The 18,511-nt window shown below is 31.9% G+C and overlaps 1 protein-coding gene across 1 annotated transcript in view; it reads left to right on the top strand.

Annotated features, from left to right (window-relative positions):
- LOC134725089 (uncharacterized) overlaps positions 1–18,511 on the top strand; it is a 38,347-nt gene that overhangs the window by 10,526 nt on the left and 9,310 nt on the right. The window contains exons 10-27 of the mRNA XM_063588618.1: positions 207–356; positions 1,083–1,226; positions 1,572–2,003; positions 2,598–2,935; positions 3,372–3,554; positions 4,346–4,607; positions 5,024–5,171; positions 5,546–5,803; positions 6,130–6,393; positions 7,332–7,578; positions 8,362–8,593; positions 9,057–14,564; positions 14,941–15,276; positions 15,839–16,004; positions 16,487–16,671; positions 16,962–17,245; positions 17,656–17,800; positions 18,353–18,485. Coding sequence (XP_063444688.1) covers positions 207–356; positions 1,083–1,226; positions 1,572–2,003; positions 2,598–2,935; positions 3,372–3,554; positions 4,346–4,607; positions 5,024–5,171; positions 5,546–5,803; positions 6,130–6,393; positions 7,332–7,578; positions 8,362–8,593; positions 9,057–14,564; positions 14,941–15,276; positions 15,839–16,004; positions 16,487–16,671; positions 16,962–17,245; positions 17,656–17,800; positions 18,353–18,485 — 9,415 coding nt within the window. The remainder of the gene's footprint in view (positions 1–206; positions 357–1,082; positions 1,227–1,571; positions 2,004–2,597; positions 2,936–3,371; positions 3,555–4,345; positions 4,608–5,023; positions 5,172–5,545; positions 5,804–6,129; positions 6,394–7,331; positions 7,579–8,361; positions 8,594–9,056; positions 14,565–14,940; positions 15,277–15,838; positions 16,005–16,486; positions 16,672–16,961; positions 17,246–17,655; positions 17,801–18,352; positions 18,486–18,511) is intronic.

The raw sequence follows: 18,511 nt of genomic DNA, 5'->3' as shown, positions 1-18,511 counted from the left end.
ATCTATTCCTGTAAATTGAGATTTATTGATTTACTGCAAATTCATTGTTCATAAGTTATTTAATTGTTGATATTTGATTAGTGTATTTGCTAAACACTCCATTCAATCAGTAGTAGTGGTTTATCTTTACCTTCAAAACACATGAGCATTGGTACCCCATGTATAATAATGAATCTACACTATTTGAATTTCAAAATATATTTTAGGTGATAACCAGCTTGAGAGCAATTGGTAACATAGAATATGCTGACAGATTGGTTTCCACAGTAAATGCATGTATTGAGAAGAAAACCAATGAGATGGAAATCCGAGTTGCAGCTGTAGAAGCATATAGAAGAATGTCTTGTGGTGCAGATGTAAGACACAATACTAGTCAATTATTTCACCCACACCTTTTTGAATGATTCTCTATTGGTGGTCTAAAGTATTAATGTATCTTTCCTGCCTTCAGAGTGGGAGTTAATAGTTTTATCCCACACTAATCCATTTTCCCATCCATACTCAAAAGTGCAAAATATAAAGAGAGCTTGACACTGCAAAATGTCTTTACCTTGAAATGATTATGATAGAATCATGACATTTTGATATTTCTTTATCTGAGAAATTATTTGTTTCAAAATTTATAATGTTCATGACTTGCGTCTTGCAGTCCAAGAAAGTTACAGAAAGGTCGACATAGGGATTGGTTTTCCATTCACGGCTATGGAAACGATGATAAGAACTACTTGTTATAATAGGTTAATAATAGTAGGTATAAAGTTGCATTTCTATCAGAACATATCAGTTTGAAGATTGTTTTGAGACCCTGCCCACTAGATCAAAGTCCACTGACTTTGAAATACTACAGTAAGTAATGTTGCTGTGCATCAGATTGTCTTTTTCTAAATATTATGTTAACAGGCAAAACATATCTCTGTGTCAACAGATAATTATGCAGATGAACAGTTTATTTATTCTGAAAAGAAATATTGAAAGAACCAGAACTAAGGATTTTCTCTTGTTGTTTAAAAGAAACATTTAATGATACTGTATTGCAATGGTTCACCAGATTCAGAATTAAGGATTTATGTTCTTTTTTTCAGAGAAACAATTTAATGATACTGTACAGAGACAATACAGAAGATTCAGAAATAAGAATTGCAGCCTACATACAGATGATGAAATGCCCAACAGACAACATCTTATCTCAGATCAAGGAAACTCTGGCTACTGAAGAAGTTAACCAGGTATTATAATACTGTAGAGATTTCTCATTGGAATTCATATTTTTATTCATGTTTTTTTTGTGTGTTTTCTTTGGTTTATTTCATTAGAAGAAGGGCCAAGATAAACATCCATAGAAGCTACCTTCAAGCCAAAGAAGGAAAAAAAAGAACATCCAGATGTGAACATAAAATCATCTATGGTGGACTAGTGTTCACACCATGTATAAAATAAATTCTAAATTCCACAAATTTTAAAGATGATGGAAAAAATTATTCAACAGAGATTACGTAATACCACATAACAACACACAAGTTTTCTTCAATGATTTTTTTTACTCATCTCACTAAAACATTTTCTGTCTATAGGTTGGAAGCTTTGTATGGACACATCTAACCAATCTGATGGAAACCTCATTAGTTCACAAACAAAATATTCAAAGGATTCTTGAGGATGAGATTCTAAAGAAAGAATTTGACCTTGACAAGAGGAAGTTTTCCAGGAATTATGAATGGTCTTACTTCTCTGAAAGAATGAATGCTGGTGCTGGCTTGGAAAGTAACCTTGTATGGTCACAAAAATCTTTTGTCCCCAGATCTGCTATGGTTAACTTAACTGTTGACTTATTTGGACATTCTGTCAACTTGTTTGAACTTGGAGGACGTGTAGAAGGGCTCGAGAAAATCCTTATTGAAAATTTTGGTCCAAAAGGATCCTTTGGTGCTAAACAGGACCTGGCTCCAGAACAGAAGTTGAGCAGAGATATTGATTTCAACAAAGTTTCAAGAATAAGTGAAAAAGTAAGTAGGGGAACAAATTTGTTGACAGTTTACATGTAAAAATAATAAAATGCAATCAAAATCTTTGGGACTGACTGACTTGATATCTTAATTTTTCAAGCCTTATCACTACCTTTTTTGATACACAAAATATAGTGATCATAAAATTCTATACATCTGTACCAGAAATTTATCGATATCATGTAATATATGCTCAGATATTCAAGGCACAAAATGATGTTTCACTTTTGCAAGGATCAGGAATCGAATATAGGTTCTACAAATAGAATGATGTCATTGTTAAAATCATCCTTAAAAATTAAAAGTTATCTTCCTTTGTATAGCATTGCTGTTAAATCAACTACAACCTATGCAATATTTTATTCTACATCACACTGATAAATTGAAGCAATCTGTTACGTTGCTTATAAGCACTTTGAAATCAGTTAAGTTTCCCCATGTAGGAAAATAAACTTTCAACTTCACCTTGAATAATACATATTTTGGTTTTTGTTCTTATGAACTTGATGAAAACATGTAGATTGATTTCTAAAGCATAAAGTGTGTCAAGCAGAGTAAAATTTGTACTAAATGTTATTGTGACATTTGTTTTAGCTGGATAAGACAGAAGATGAGCTTAAAGGATCAGTGTTTATGAGAATGTTTGGGAACGAGATCAGTTACTACAACACAAAACAATCATCAGATAACAACATTGAAAGCAAACCATTTAACTTCCTGGATTTGTTCATGAACTTAGCCAATGAACAAGAATTTTCACAGAAAATGTCAAAGATGTTTCTAGATAGTTCCATCATAGTACCAACTGTTACTGGACTTCCACTGAACTTGAAGGTTATTGCCACATCAACTATTGATCTCAATGCTAAGGGAAAAATGGATTTTAGAAGTCCACAAAAAAGTATTGTCTTGGAAGGAGCCATATCACCAAGGTTTGTTATACCTGTCATATAGTTATATATTTCAGCATGTTAGAAGGACATGGTTTATTTTTAGAATGATGCATACTGTATATCAACAAATTTTGCATGTGATTTTATTTCATGACTTTTACTGGTAGCTAGGAAAATAACATGAATATTTAAGATATGCCTATTCCATTATGGAATTAGATGAAGAAAATTCGAAAATTGCAAAAGTAGATCGCTGTGAAGTCAACAAGTTGACAACAAGTTAATTTTATGAAAAAATGACGAGTTTTTTTTATAATTTAAAGACAGTGTCAGAAGTAAAATTTACACCATTCTTCCAATACAGTGCAATACTGCATGGGCACTAGAAGTAACTTTAAAACATAACTTTATTCTTGGTAGATTAGAAAAAAGCAAAAAGCTAAAATCTTTAAAATTCTAATCATATTTGTTATAGTGGAGCTGTTGAAGTATCATCTACAATGAGTATTGATGCATTTGTTACAAAGAGTGGATTGAAGATGATATCCAACTTCCATACAAGTACTTCTGTCACAGCCAAGTTTGAATTAGACAAGAACCAAGAGATGACAATGCTGCTTGACATTCCCAAGGAAAAGTCAGAAATTTTAGAAGTCAAGTAGGTTTTAATCAAATTTTTTCAGTAAATATACAATAGCTTTACAACAAACTACCATGTTTTAAATTTCTTTATCTTACAATGTTTTTAAACTTGACGAAAATACAATGGTCCAATTCAGAAAGAGTGTCATTAATATCTGAACTGTAACCGCTGTATAGTACACTTTATAAAAATAAGGAGATGTGGTATGATTGCCAATGAGACAACTATCCACCAAAGTTCAAATGAAGTGGATGTAAGCAATTATAGGCAACCATATTTATATGGCCTTCATCAATGAGAAAACCCATACCGTATGGTTGGCAATTAAAGGCCCTGATATGAAAAATATGAAACAATTCAACTGAGAAAAACTTATTTTTAACCAATTTTTTTTATGAAAATCAAATATGACAGACATGAACCAATGACAACCACTGTTGTTAGTCAGTCACATTTACAACAGTGAAATTATAGTGCAGCATAATATAGGATAATATAAGTTTAATTTTTTGAATAAGTCCATTTGCAGTCTACCTTGCTAGTTGCCTGGAGACTGAGAGCTTAGAAATATTAAACTGCTGCCAGGAATACAAGCATAATCAGTAGATACAAAGAAACTATGCAGTAAAGTACTGTTTTTTTTTAAAAAGAAAACTGATCTTTTGATCAATGATTCCATACAGAAAGATGTTCTCTAAGTCTTCAAGACCATATATACTTATTTTTATTTTGATAAATATGAAAAAGAAATACATGTATTAATGATGAAATGGGTTTTTACATAAGTGTGTGCTTATTAAACACAGGTCACAGTTCTTTATTGTACATGCTGGAACAGAGAAGGAACAACAGATGATTGCCAAGGACAGACTAACCAGGAAATCATGTTCTGGAGCCACCATTGCCAGAGTGACCGGTGTAGAATTCTGTCTTGATATATCCTTACCAGGAGATCTACAGAAAACTGATGCTCCACACTTCCCATTAACAGGACCAGCAAGATTTGCACTAGATGTATTCAAAAGGGACACACATACTAGTTACAAATTTGAGTTTAAAAATATCATGGTAATTAATTAATTTAAAAAAAATTCATATTAGTGTTTATCTATCAAAGAAAATTGTAATATATGATGGTAGTATGTATCTATGTTTAAATAATTTTAAAGATTAAGCCCTGAAAATTTTAATAAAAAGTCAAATTTTACCAAAATCATTAGCGGAGTGTTTACAGGAGTGATTGGCCTTAAATGATAATTGAGTGTTTTGGGCAAAAACGAAAGAGGATTGGGAGAAACTGTAAATAAAAAAAAATATCAGCAATACAAAATATATATATTTTTTTGTAACTATTGTATTCTAGTCTACAATGTTGGAGAGTGTGCATTGTTTAAGATGCACATAAACCTAGGTGAGCACCAAAGGCTGTTTAGGGCCTCTTGTTTTTTTTGCACAGGTCATCAATAGTCTTATTAATATTTCAGAACAAGAACAAGGCTCATATTATGATGATGTATGATACACCAGGATCAAAGGTTATGAGGAAGACAGGTTTCAATTTTGAAATCGATCATGAAAATCAAAAGATGGAAATGAGCATGGTTTCACCTTGGAAAACTGCACAATTTGAAGGTCAATATCAAACTTTTCTGTTAGGCACCTGTTAGGTCAGAATAGACTTAATATTCTAAAAGTTTTATTTTAAGTTTCTAAGTTTATTTTTACATATCAGTGCAGGAATATAAGAGCTATTCAAACTACTAGATTACTTTTCAAGAATCCATACATTTAAAACAAAAATCTTTTGACAGATATGATACTTTTTAATACTTAATATAATTTTATTATATATTAAGATGAAAGAATTTGAATGAAATCTGAACCATTTTAGTTCCTGCATGTGTAGTTTATTTTCTTCTTTCTTAATGTTTAGTAATTCTCTTATTCAAATAACATCATATTGATAATTGTTCTAGAAAAGTGAGAGATTTTAATTTTTTTCACAGGTGATCTTCAGAATAAAGCAAAGAAGAAAAGGATGCTTGCAACTGTATCCATTGATTCTAAGAAATTATATCAAGCAGAAGCATATGTAGCCATAACTGAATCAAAATCTGCCACAACTTATAAACCAAAGATAGAAATCATCAGACCAGATCTAGATCCTATTGTTCTTGGTGGAGATATAGTCTACCGACCAGGAAAGGTCATGACCTCTAAGCTTGTCCTCACTGGAGCAATGGAAAAACCTGTATCTTTAGACTGTAAGTTATGCTTTTTACAAAATTGAAATAAGAAATTATATAAAAATGTGTATGTGTGTATTGGAAGGGAAGGGATGCAGCATTAATTTATTAATGATTTAAAATAAATTCCAAAACAGGAGTTTCAACTTAAAAAAAACATGCTGAATTTTGTTTTGTTTTATTAATCATTGTTGTTTAAAAGTACTTGCAAGATACGAAATGATTAATAGGGTTGACTGCAAATTTAGTCATCAATTCCTCTTATTTGTTTGTATACATAGTTGAACTAAATTATTTTGATATAATCAATTTGTTATTCTAATTGTTGGTATCTTTTTTTGCAGTGAGTGTTAGATTTACAAAAACCCAGTATGGTATGACAGCAACTATCCTACATAGCAAAGATCAGAAATACACTGCAGATATGAATCTTGAGATGAATGAAAAAGCAAAAAGAAAAGTTTATAAACCAAGAATCATATTGGCTGTTCCAGGAAAAGAGTTCATCAATTTTTATGGTACCATTGACTTCAACGAAAAGAAGGGAAAAGTTATGCGTTATGATATTATACTTGACAAAGTACTCAAACAGCCTATTAAACTGAAAGGTAGGACATTTATATCAGACACCAATTGCATTTTACGAAATTTTTCTTTAAATTGTTAAGTTCAATTGAAATTTTATATATAGTATAAAAATGTATCAGATATTGAAATTAATATACTGCTGATGTGGAAATAGCTTGAATCATGTGACAAAGCTACATGTAATATGAAAATAAGATGTTGTATGATTGTCAATGAGACAACTCTCCTCAAGATACCAAATGACACAAATTAATAACTACTGGTCACCATACCACCTTCAACAATGAGCAAATCCCATACTGCATAATCAGCTATGCAAGGTAAATGTTAAACAATTCAAACAAGAAAACTAATGACCTAATTTATGTACAAATAATGAACAAAAAACAAATATGTTACACAACAACCACTGAATTACAGGCCCCTGACTTTTGACAGGCTCATAAGAATGTCTGGGTGTGAATCTTGTTTGAAGGCACAAACCCTCCCCCTAACAAGTTGTACAGTTGTTTAACTGTACAACATAAGAACAAACTATGAAAATCAATGGAAAAAGGCTTAACTCATCAGATGGATACAAATAGAATACATCTAACAAAAACATAGAGTGAATGTGGATGGATGCTTATACATCCCAACACAAAAAGACACTAAGTACAGATCTGAGAGTTCTCACTTTTGCTGACAGCTAGTTCATAGCCAACAACAACTAATAATTAAATCATCAATTTTAGACTAAAATATCAATCAGTGCACATCCAACATCTAATGGATTAAGTGTAAAGACGTCATAAACAGTCAGAGAAAAACATGAAAAATATGGATTCAATATATGGTTTTAAAGTAGATAGAAGAAAAATGGATTTGTAACTACATTATTTTGAGCTGTATGGACATGCATTTGATTGGAATAATTGAAATGATTTATTTAGATATTTCACTCTTGTTTTGTTTACAGGTGAATCCAGTATTCTTGTAAAAGGTAGAAGAAATATATATAAAGGAAAAGTATACTTTGTTGGCCCTCAGAAAATTACAACCAGAGTTCGTTACCTGTATGATAAAAAACTAAGGGCAACCACAACATCTGTAAAATTGGACTACAATTTCCAGACAATGTTCAAAGGATTAAAGGACAGTCTACAGTTTAACTCTAAACTTTTAAAGAAAACTCAAAAGAATTTGCAAAGAATTGGTTTCGATTCGTAAGTTAATAGTTTTACAATTAATAGTTTGTATTTTTGTTGAATCTTTAGTGGTCTTATATATATGATGCATACAATCTTGTGCATCTTTTTTGTCTTACCTTTGACACTAGTCCTTTTATTTAAAATTGAGAATGGAAATGGGGAATATGTCAAAGAGACAACAACCAGACCAAAGATCAGATTTTTATTTTTAATTTTATTTATTCATATATATTGCTTAACTGTTGTCCTTGTTAACTACTTAAAAGGGCTTATTTTTTGTTAAGATAGACAAACTAGAATGTTCAAATGCTATAATTTGATAGTTTATGATCTGAAAGGTATTTCTGGCAAAAGTTACATGTCCTTTATTTCATTTTCTTGACCTATTAAAGTCAATGTTAAGTTTTTATGCAGAGTTAACTTTCTCAATTGGTCAAATATATTAAGCAACACAAATTACTGACCACTTCTTTCCTTATATATAGTTGTTCACAATACTAGTACATGTATAGTTTAATCATAACCTTAAAATAAATCCACATTTTAAAAAAAATTGTTTCAATATGTTAATTGGCATTTCACCCCAAAAAAAAACCCAAAATCAACAATTATCAAAAGTCTGAGATATGTCAATTTCAAATTTATCATTATAAATGAAATGATTTAGAAACTAGTCAAAGTCATTTTTATTGGTTTTAGATAAAAAGATGAATGCATATATCTCATTTAATTTTTCACGAAAAGGATATATATAGGTGTTTTTTAAGCTGAAACTAAATATAGTTTTTATTTGTTTAGGAACTTGAAGTCAGCCAGATTTGCTGATTATAACAACCAAATTAAACTGAAAATTGACCATCGTCCAAACTCCAAAGTTGATGCAGATCTTACTGTGGATTATGGGAAAACATACGCGTCCAAAGTTAATAAACACAGACTGTCAATCCTAACTGCAACAAAATACAACATAAATGAGAAGAAAGGAGCAGGTGTTGTCAACTATAATGTCACCTTTAAACTACCATCTGAGGTTAATATAATTTTTTTGTTGTTGGTCAAAATCTCAGATGAATATAATTCCTTCTGTTTGTGTTTAAAACGTTTAGATCTTAGCATTCTTTATGATTGACAAAATTTGCCTTTACATCAATTAGTTTCAAGCTATAAGGTTGCAAAAGTATTTAAAATCTTTACTGTTGACTTGCACATGCTTACAAATAATACAAAAAAAGTCACTCGAAGAGATATTTGAAAAGGATGTCTTTTTGTGCTTATCTATTTACATGCAAAAAAACCCAACATTTTTGGCAATGCTTGTGCTCTTTTTTAATTGTGTCTCATGTTAATGGAAGAAGCCTGTTTTGCTTATTTTGAAATGACATCACAGTCAAATAGTGTCATCTAGGCAAGGCTAATATTGATATTGCTATCAAAATGTAAAATGCCTGTTGTGGAAATTTTTCATGATTTTTTGTGGAAATTTTATTTTATAGAAACTTGATTCATACATCAGTGGAACACATAAATACTCCAAAACTGAAGTAAAATCTAACCTTCATCTTCGATATGACAACAAAAAGGCAGCTGATGTTTCCCTTAGTTTGATGGATCAGAGTAAGAAATATTTCAAATATAGTGGTGATGTGGCTCTCAAATTCACTGGACGTCATATCCAGTTGTCAGGGTCAGCAGTTGAAAAGGAGAAAGAATACAATACCAAAATGAGCATACAGCATCAAGAAGGTCATACATCAACATTTAGTGCAGCTTACTCTTTCCCTAATGATGAGAGACGGGAAATTGATACATCTCTGAACATTGACCAACAACCTCCAGTAACACTGTCAGGATCTGCTCTAATGAACATAAGGAAACCTGAAGGCACACTGAAGGTGAAAGTTGACAAGGACTTTTATGTAGTATCAGGACAGGGTACCTTTGATGGGGACAGCTTTGTGACAGGACAAGGGAAGATAGCATACCCATCTCGTCAAATCACAATTGATACTGAAGGCGGTTTGAAAAAAGATGAATATTCTGGAAAAATTGATGTTAACTGGGATGCAAGGGACAAACAGGATCTTAATAGAGTAGTTGTAGAAGGATTCCTCCGTAACAATACTGTTGAGGATTTCACAGTTTCATCAAGAATCATGTTCCCAGGTCGCGAATTGTCCGCCAGAATTAATCATTACTCAAAGGATAAATTAGACACATCAGTATCAGTAGGTTGGAACAAGGATGATGCTGTATCAGTTGCTGTCAAATTTGAAAAAGATATCAGAAAATATCGCCGTCACATTGAGGGATCATTAGCATTAACAACACCATGGAAACAAATGCAGGAATTTGAAATTGGTGCTAACCATGAGGAAAATAAACAAAAAATGGAATACGGTGCAACTCTTACATGGAACAAAGGTCAAACTGCTGCATTCCAATATGAATCAAAACCAATTGATAAACTAGATATTGACATGAAACTTAGCTTAAAAACACCATTGCAACAAGTCGGTAATCCTACCTTAAAACTCCAGAGTACCATATCAGATGACTTGATAAAACAACAGGGAATTATGAAAGTCACTTGGGGAACTGATCAGTTCTTTGAAGTAGAAACCAATGGTGATTCCATGTATAGAGGTATTACAAGAAAACTCAACAGAAATATTGGTGTTTTGACCTCCTTTGATGGTTATAAGGTAATAACTCTAAACTGGACCCATTCTGATAATTTAGAGAAGTTCTTGTCTAAGGCAATTTATGTAATTGATGGTACCAAATATGAGTATGTACTGAACATGAATCATGTTATGGATGGATGGAGCATAGAGAACAAAGGAACTTTTGACATTATTTCACCAAGAGATAGCCTTAAAATAAATTGGTCTCACCTAAATAAAGATAAAGATTTGGAAACAATAATTGATACAAAATGGAGTAAAGGACAAGAATTCCATGCCAAAGCTACAGCAAATATAGAAGACTTTCCAAACCGAAAATATACTGCAAACTTAGAAATGAGAATACCTTCAGCTGAATTGAGCCATTTGATTGTTGGTCTTGAACATGAGGATAAAACAGGATATATAAAAACAAAAGGAAAAATAATTGCAAATCGTGAAAACATAGGAACTGTTACTCTCAACTTTGCCAGGCAGATTGGAAGTACTGATTTTGATGTAAGAATGAGCAGCAAATACATGAGGGATTTTGTCATTGATTGTAACACAAGACATGCTCACCTACCAATGACAGGATTGTTGAAAATACAATGGGAACCTTTAAAGAACATAGTTTTAGATGGTTCAATTCATTATACTAATATTGGTACCCTCGACAGTAAATTAGAACTAACAACACCTTTCCAACAAGCTCGAAGAGTTGTCTTAACAGCAACACACAAAATGGATCGTTTGGACTGGATTGCTGAAGCTGAATTGGAGTTTGCACCCATGAGAAAAGTAAGTGCTGCAGTCCGTTACAATACTGGCCTTGAAAAACTTGTCAGACTAGAAATTACTACACCATTCCCTCAGTTTCAAAAGATGAGCACAGGTGCTTATTTCAAGTTTATAACACAGCCTAGCCATTGGGAGAATAAAGTTGATTTTGAAATTGTACCTGTTGTTGGTCAAATAATGGCTGTCACCACATGGCAGTATAATACTAAGACAAAAGGAACATTTAGATTGGATACTCCATTCCAGACAATACCGTTCATGTCTGCCGAGGTGGAGAGTGAGATGGTTTTGGGAAAGAGAAACTCCAAACTACTTTTAGAATATTTACCAACTCAAAAAATAGAACTTACATCAACATATAAATGGGAGAAATCAATTACAGACATTGATGACTTTGATGGCTTTATTTCTATAAGAACACCATTTAATGATGATATCATTGCAAAGTATCGTCAAAAAGAATATGTACAGGATAAATTAGAAGGCTTCCATAGACGTGTCCAACTCAAATACAAACGTACTCAAAACATTATCATTGAAACAACATTAGGAACAAGACCAAAAATATTTGGAATCGTGGAGGTCAAAATGCCAGTCAGAGGGTATGAAACAGTCAAACTATCAGTTGGACACAAAGGAACTACCCTGAAAGATTTCCATACAACTTTTGATTATGAAACCAATGGAAAGAAAGTAGAACTTGAAGCACTGTTTGATATTGTGGGTGACATCAAAGGTAAATTAATGCTAACTTCTCCATTTGAAACTATAAAGATTGCCAAAATCGAGTATAGCCATGAAGGAACCAGTGCAAACTTTAAAACTCGTGGTGAAACAGTTTTCAATGATATAAAAGTTGAATCAGATGTAGTTTTTACACACAATTATCAACAGACAACTGGCAGTTTTACATTTAGAAGTCCATGGAAGGTAGCAGAAGATGTTATGTTATCATTTAATAAAGATGGAACATTGAAGAAGTTTACTTTCAATGGAGAAGCTGGTTATGAAAGTGGCAGTAAATATGTTGTTGTTTTAAAACATAGTTTGGAAGGTAAAGATGCTGCAACTGACCTTGTTATTCAGAATCCTTTGTCGGAGGACATTATTATGAAGGTTTCATATGACAATCGAAAAAGAGGATTTACTACTATAATACAGGGATCTGTTGGTACGGATAATTCAATGAAAGTGGAAACAACATACAAGCTGAAAAACTATGACCTTGACCTTGATTTGTCTTTGAAGACAGTTATTGGTGGTAAAACACAGGATTTGAACTTAGTGTTTGAACATAAGGGACAGCTAGCAGATTTCACATGTATGGGTAAAGTTAAAACCTCCTATGCAAATATAGATGATGTAATCAAAATTGCATTCAAAGGATCTAATAAGATTGATGACATTGATGCCAAATTCGAAATTCAAGACACTTTGAAACCAATATCAATTGTTACTGGATTGAAATCATTCAGAAAAGACGGTAAACTTATTACAGAGACACAATATAATGACAATGTCTTGAAATCTGAACTTAATACTGCTGACATTACTGGTAAATACTCAGGAAAAATGTCAGTCAAAACAAAATATGTAGATTACGAACATTTTGAGATGGAAGTTTATCATGTCAGTAGTGATCGTACTGCTAAGAACACAATTACAATTCAACCTTTCACCTACAAACCAGTGGTAATAGAATCAGACATTACCTTTATGGGAATCACAATGTTTGAAGCAGATATTAAACTAACCAGTGGTTTTAAGGGCCTAGAGAATATTGTAGGTAAACTGGTGCATAAAGGCAACTTGGAAGATTTTGAAAGCAGCCTTACACTTAATAAAGCAAACATGGTTCCTATCAAGTTGGAAGCAAGGTTGAATGCTATAATTTTGTCTAACATTGATGGGTCATTTAAGTTTACTAGTGGAATAGAAGGAGCTGAAATGGTTGAAGGGACTTTAAAACACACTGGAACCATAGATAACTTGGCATGTGAAGTTGTTGTAAAATTACCAAAAAGAGTACCAGTTCAGTTCAATGTTAGGCTATCTAAGAATCTTCCAGATGAACTGATAGGAAAGGTTACTTTCACTAGCGATATTGAAGGTGCCAAGAATGTTGAATTTTCAATTGAACAACTGCGAAAAACTACTGAATTCAAGCAAAGAATTGTAATAAGTCCCCCTAACATGAGGCAAATAACTAATGCTATTAGACTATACAAAAGAGGAAATGAAATCGAAGCAGAATATCAATTTACTAGCAATTTTGAGACCATTATTAAAGATGGTTTCCATGTTGATTTTGGGATGATTAAAGACTTTAAGATAGCAATGATTCATAATGGTGAACCAAAGAACTTTGTCAATACTCTTACTTTCTATACTCCAACAACTGAAGAACTGAAACTAATATCTAAAATGAACATCAATGATGACTACACAGACATTTCTGGTGATGTTCAGTTTGAGAGTACATTGGAAGGAGCAGAGAGACTTCATCTTACTCTGACACATACTGGTGCCCCACAGAATTTCCATAACAAAATCACCATACGTCCACCATTTAATGATGAAATGGAGTTGAGCACATCTGGAACTTTCAAAGATAGAGAAGCATTGGATATAATAGTAGACTTCACCAGTAAGATACCAAATATTGAAAATGTAGGATTTTCCACAAGCAACAAGATAAAGAATGGAATAAAGGGAGAATCACTTACAGAAATAAAACTTGATAATCTTAGAAAGATCACAATTGATTTTGATGGTAAATTCCAATTAGATACTGATAATGCTGAACTGGGATGTAAATTTGACATGATAACTCCTTTTGAAAAAGTTAAAACTATCAATGCAGAATATTCAGCATCCATGAAAACTAAACGTAATCTTGACGAAGCAGTTAGTACCGGAAGAAAAGCAGTTCTCTTTAGTCATAATGGAGTAAAATATTTTGACACTCAGGGAACATTTGAAATTATTGATGGAAAATCATTCATTTATGATTTTAACATGGAAGAGCCCAAACCAATAGAATTCAACTACAATGTTCAGATTGGAGAACCATATTCTGTCAATATGTTTGCAAACTGGGACAAGATGGACATCAACAGCAACATCAAAATTGAAAGTAAACTTGAAAACATGAATGACTTTAAAATCAAGGCAACTCATCCAACACGTACTGTCAGCCTAGAGGGAGCTTTTAAAGGTGAACTTGAGAAAACTGCCAAACTTACTGTTAACTGGGATGAAGATAAAAACCAGGTTGCTGGTATTGAAACAAAATGGCAAGACCAGAGACCAGGTTTGGACATGATTGAGGGTTCAGTCAGAGTAATTACACCTCTTAGGTCTGTTGAGGCTTCTGGGTCTGTCAATAAAGTGCTGGCAACACAGTCTATTGATGGTACAGTTCTATGGGATGCTGATAGTGACAGAACTAAGAAAGTTACAGTCAATACAGAGATGACACCAGACAGTAATGGATACAGTGGAAAAGTACAGCTGTTCTTACCAGTACTTGGAAAGGTATGTTCAAGATTACATTTTATTGTTACACTTTAAAAGTTTGGATTAGCTCTAACTTGAAAAAAAACAGTTGCTCCCCATAATCTATATGTCCTTTATGCTAGGGCCTGAAGTCCTTACATAAAATATCTTCACTAATGCTAGATTTACATATTTTCTAAAGACTTGTAAACAGACAATTGCAAATTCATGAAGTATTATATATTTAAGGAATATACCACAGTATTAATCTTCAAAAAGAAAAGTAACATTGTCACTCTTACCAATTATATATAGTGTCAACATTAATGTTTATAGTTGTAATGTTGTTTATATTAAACCAAAGGAAACCTACTTGTCTTAGAAAATTTTAACACATGTGAATGTTTTTTTTCAGGAACTTACATTCAGAAGACAGCTTACTGAAAATGAAGGAAATGTTCTACATGAAGCTAGAACAGAATTTTCATACAGCAGTGACCCATCAAAAACCATTGTATTTACCAGCAAACTTGAAGATATTTCCGAAGCTGGTTCATCCAACCACAGTTACACATTTGGTGTTGCACAAGCATTCACTAAAGTTGACACATCCATCACAACACATCTAGGAACATCAGATGACAAAGACTCAGTTGGTATGGTGATAAAGTATCAAACTGCCGAACTTCAGAAAAAGAATCTTCTTCTCATGGCTGAAATTGACAAACTGAACAAGAAACTGATCTTACTGGTAAGTATACATACAGTTTTATTTCATCATACTCACTTTAGGTACAAAATATGATAATGCTGTGCGTTAATGACATGTCTTCATTGTTAGTTGAGGTTGATTTTTTTCATCAATTTAAAAATCCTGGATCTGTCACTAAATATAGAATTGAACGCTATAAATATTTAAGAACAAATATTTACTATATACTGTTATAGGGAATGAAAACTTTTACTTCCATATCAACCATGGTTGAAATACCAGAAGTTGTCCTGAACATGCATGAAATATTTGCCACTGGACTTTAAGCAACCAACAATGAAGTATTATAAAAACAATGAAATAATTATTTAACTTAGCCAATAAATAGTTTACATGGTTATATTTCCAGATTCTGATTAAAAGTATATGCTGCTTTGTTTGTTTAAAAGGAAACTGATGAAGGGTTAACATTATACAGGCAAATCAGTGATTTCTTTAGAAAGAAAATTATATGGTAGAATTATGAGAAAAAATATTTATAAAAGAACGTTATCAAAAAAGAAAAATACAGTAATAGTTAAAACCTAATTGTAAATTTCAGACTGTTGGTCCAAAGAAGGCTATTGGAATTGTTGGACAAATAAAGGGAGATAATCCAGTGACTGTCAATATCAGAGGTTTACATGCTCTGGAGGATATTGTAGAAGCTGATATTGTCATTGATTCAAACAAAAAGGCCATGGAATTGCAGATGAAATATGATAGAGGTAAACAAAAACTATATTTGAAGGAATTTTTCAAAAATCTGGTGATCGATTATTCGAAACTACAAGAAAACAACATGTCTATTGAAAAGAGAAGATTAGGAATATAGTAAATGACACAGCAACCTTACAAAACAAATAAGAAAAATTCTTCTCTTTTAAGGCCATACATTGAACTATGGTTGTTTATATCGAATATCTGATGTCATTTGTTCCTTTGTGGATAATAGTCTCATACTACTTCTCCTGTTTTTAGATTGTTAATAGGATAAATATTTTCAAGTTTCACTAGAATCTATTATTTTGTGTATCAATTCTCGTTCAATTCAGTTTTCCAAAAAACATTGTACTGAGTTAGATATAGTGTTTCTTTTTTAAGTGTCCATTTTCATATCATTTAAGCTTGTTAACTATTAAATTAAGAAAATACAGCCATTTTTTTCCACCTAAGATAGATGTATTTGACAAAAACTGATATTTTACAGCAAACCCGAACAACATGCTCCATGTTGCTGCCAAGTATCCAAGTAAAACCAACTTTGAGGCCCAGATTTACAGAACTGGGGATAAACCACAGATAACAGATAGTGTCATCAAAGTAAATTTGAGAACATCAAGAATTCTTCACTCTAAACTTACATGGAGACCAAGTCTATTCAAAGAACTGATGGTTAGTTCTATCTTAAAAACTTCTGTTTGATATTGAAACACATGTAAAGTTATAAGATATGGTTTCAAATTTATATACTGAAATACAACTTTAATTGGAATTTTTGAACATTTTATTTTACTTATTATTTATAAGTCTATTCTATCTGACATTTGAGTATCTCTATCGTTTGCCTTGTTTTAAAATATCACTTAATATTTTGATTGGATTGCATTGTTGATACCATTACCATAAAAAAAATAAAAATAATAAAATTCCCTAGTAAATATAGTTTATTTTTTCTTGAAAAGCAATTTGGTGTTGATACAATTGAACATTATGGAAAATCAGCCAATACAGAGTTTATTGCAACTGCCAATGATATGGAAAAGGAGGTTTCTGCCAAATTTGATGCAATCTCTGCTGAACTGGACACAGAAGTTACACCATATATCAATAGCATGACAAAATCACTACGTGTTGTCCAGAAAGAACTGAGAAAGGTCAAAGATCAAATGGACGAGATGTACAAAGCCAATGATATGTATGTTAAGGATGTTACTGATGGTATTAGACAGAAAACTTCTGTTATGATGTAAGTATGCTAGATATTGATTGTATATACTTTATTTAAACACGTGCATATTTATCTTAAAAAAAACCATATGTTATCATTAAATATCAGAGTTTTATTTCTTTTGTCAATTTAATGGAAAATTTATCTTTCTGTAAGGTTCTATCATCTGAACTCCAATATGTAGACTTTTTTTGCCAATAGTGAAGGATTGGGGTTTAGATTTAAGTTTAATCTCAGCAACCCATGTTTGTATAAGAATAAGGAGATGTGGTTTGAATGCCAATGATACAACATTCCACCAAAGTTCAAGTGAAGTGGGTGAAAGCAATTATAGGCAAAATCAAATTCTGCTTATATTTTTCAGATTCGTTTTTGAGATTTTATGTTGATAAAACTATGGTTAAAGCAATTTCTAATTATTTTTGCAGGGAAATGTATAGAAAGACCGTGACAGAAATGAAGGATGCAGTTAACGATTTGAGAAAAAAATTGGAAGAATTTAAAGATTTGAAGACTTATCCATTTGATGCTAAATATAAAGAATTTGTTGACAACGTAGCTTCAGGAATGCAGGTAAATATATAAACTAGTAATGGATATTAAGGGTTTAAAACTATTAAGCGGTATTTTCCACAAATAAAAAAAAAGATTTATTTTTACATAGTTGAACTTGATTATGAAGTTGCAGTAACTTAATAATGTGTGAACATAGAATATGTCCTTGTAGAGATCAGTGTACAGTCTTCAACAACAAATAGGAATATCTAAAATTGCTTTGATAAGTTTTGAACAAATTTGACAGGGCTTTAAAACATCTTGCTTCAACACCTTTTCCAAAATGAAAAAAAACCAAAAACCAATATGCACTATTTTATAACAGATGTGTTCCACGTTTTCTAAAGATCACCATTGTAACAAAAAAACTCAAATTTATGCATGGCAATTATTTAGGTAAATAATATATATTTCTTGCAAACACAAATAGTGCAGAAGAAATTTCAGATATTTTTGTCTTATTTATATGTAATTTTGGGACTGAAAGTAGATCTGGTACTTCATTATTGGTTGTTGAAACAGTAAAATCTATCTTATATTCATTTCAATAATCCATCATATTTTGTTTAGTCATTCAAACAAGAAATGGTTGACTTCTTAAAGATAGAAATGAATACTGTGACACAGAAAATGAGATCAACTGTAGAATCATTGAGAAAAGACGTAAAGACACTGACTGATAGAATCACAAAGGAAGTGGCAGGTATGAATTGAATATTTACTTAAAGA

Source organism: Mytilus trossulus, chromosome 1 (genome assembly GCF_036588685.1).
Source record: "Mytilus trossulus isolate FHL-02 chromosome 1, PNRI_Mtr1.1.1.hap1, whole genome shotgun sequence".
NCBI lineage: Eukaryota > Metazoa > Mollusca > Bivalvia > Mytilida > Mytilidae > Mytilus > Mytilus trossulus.
This window is presented reverse-complemented; position numbering and strand designations above follow the sequence as displayed.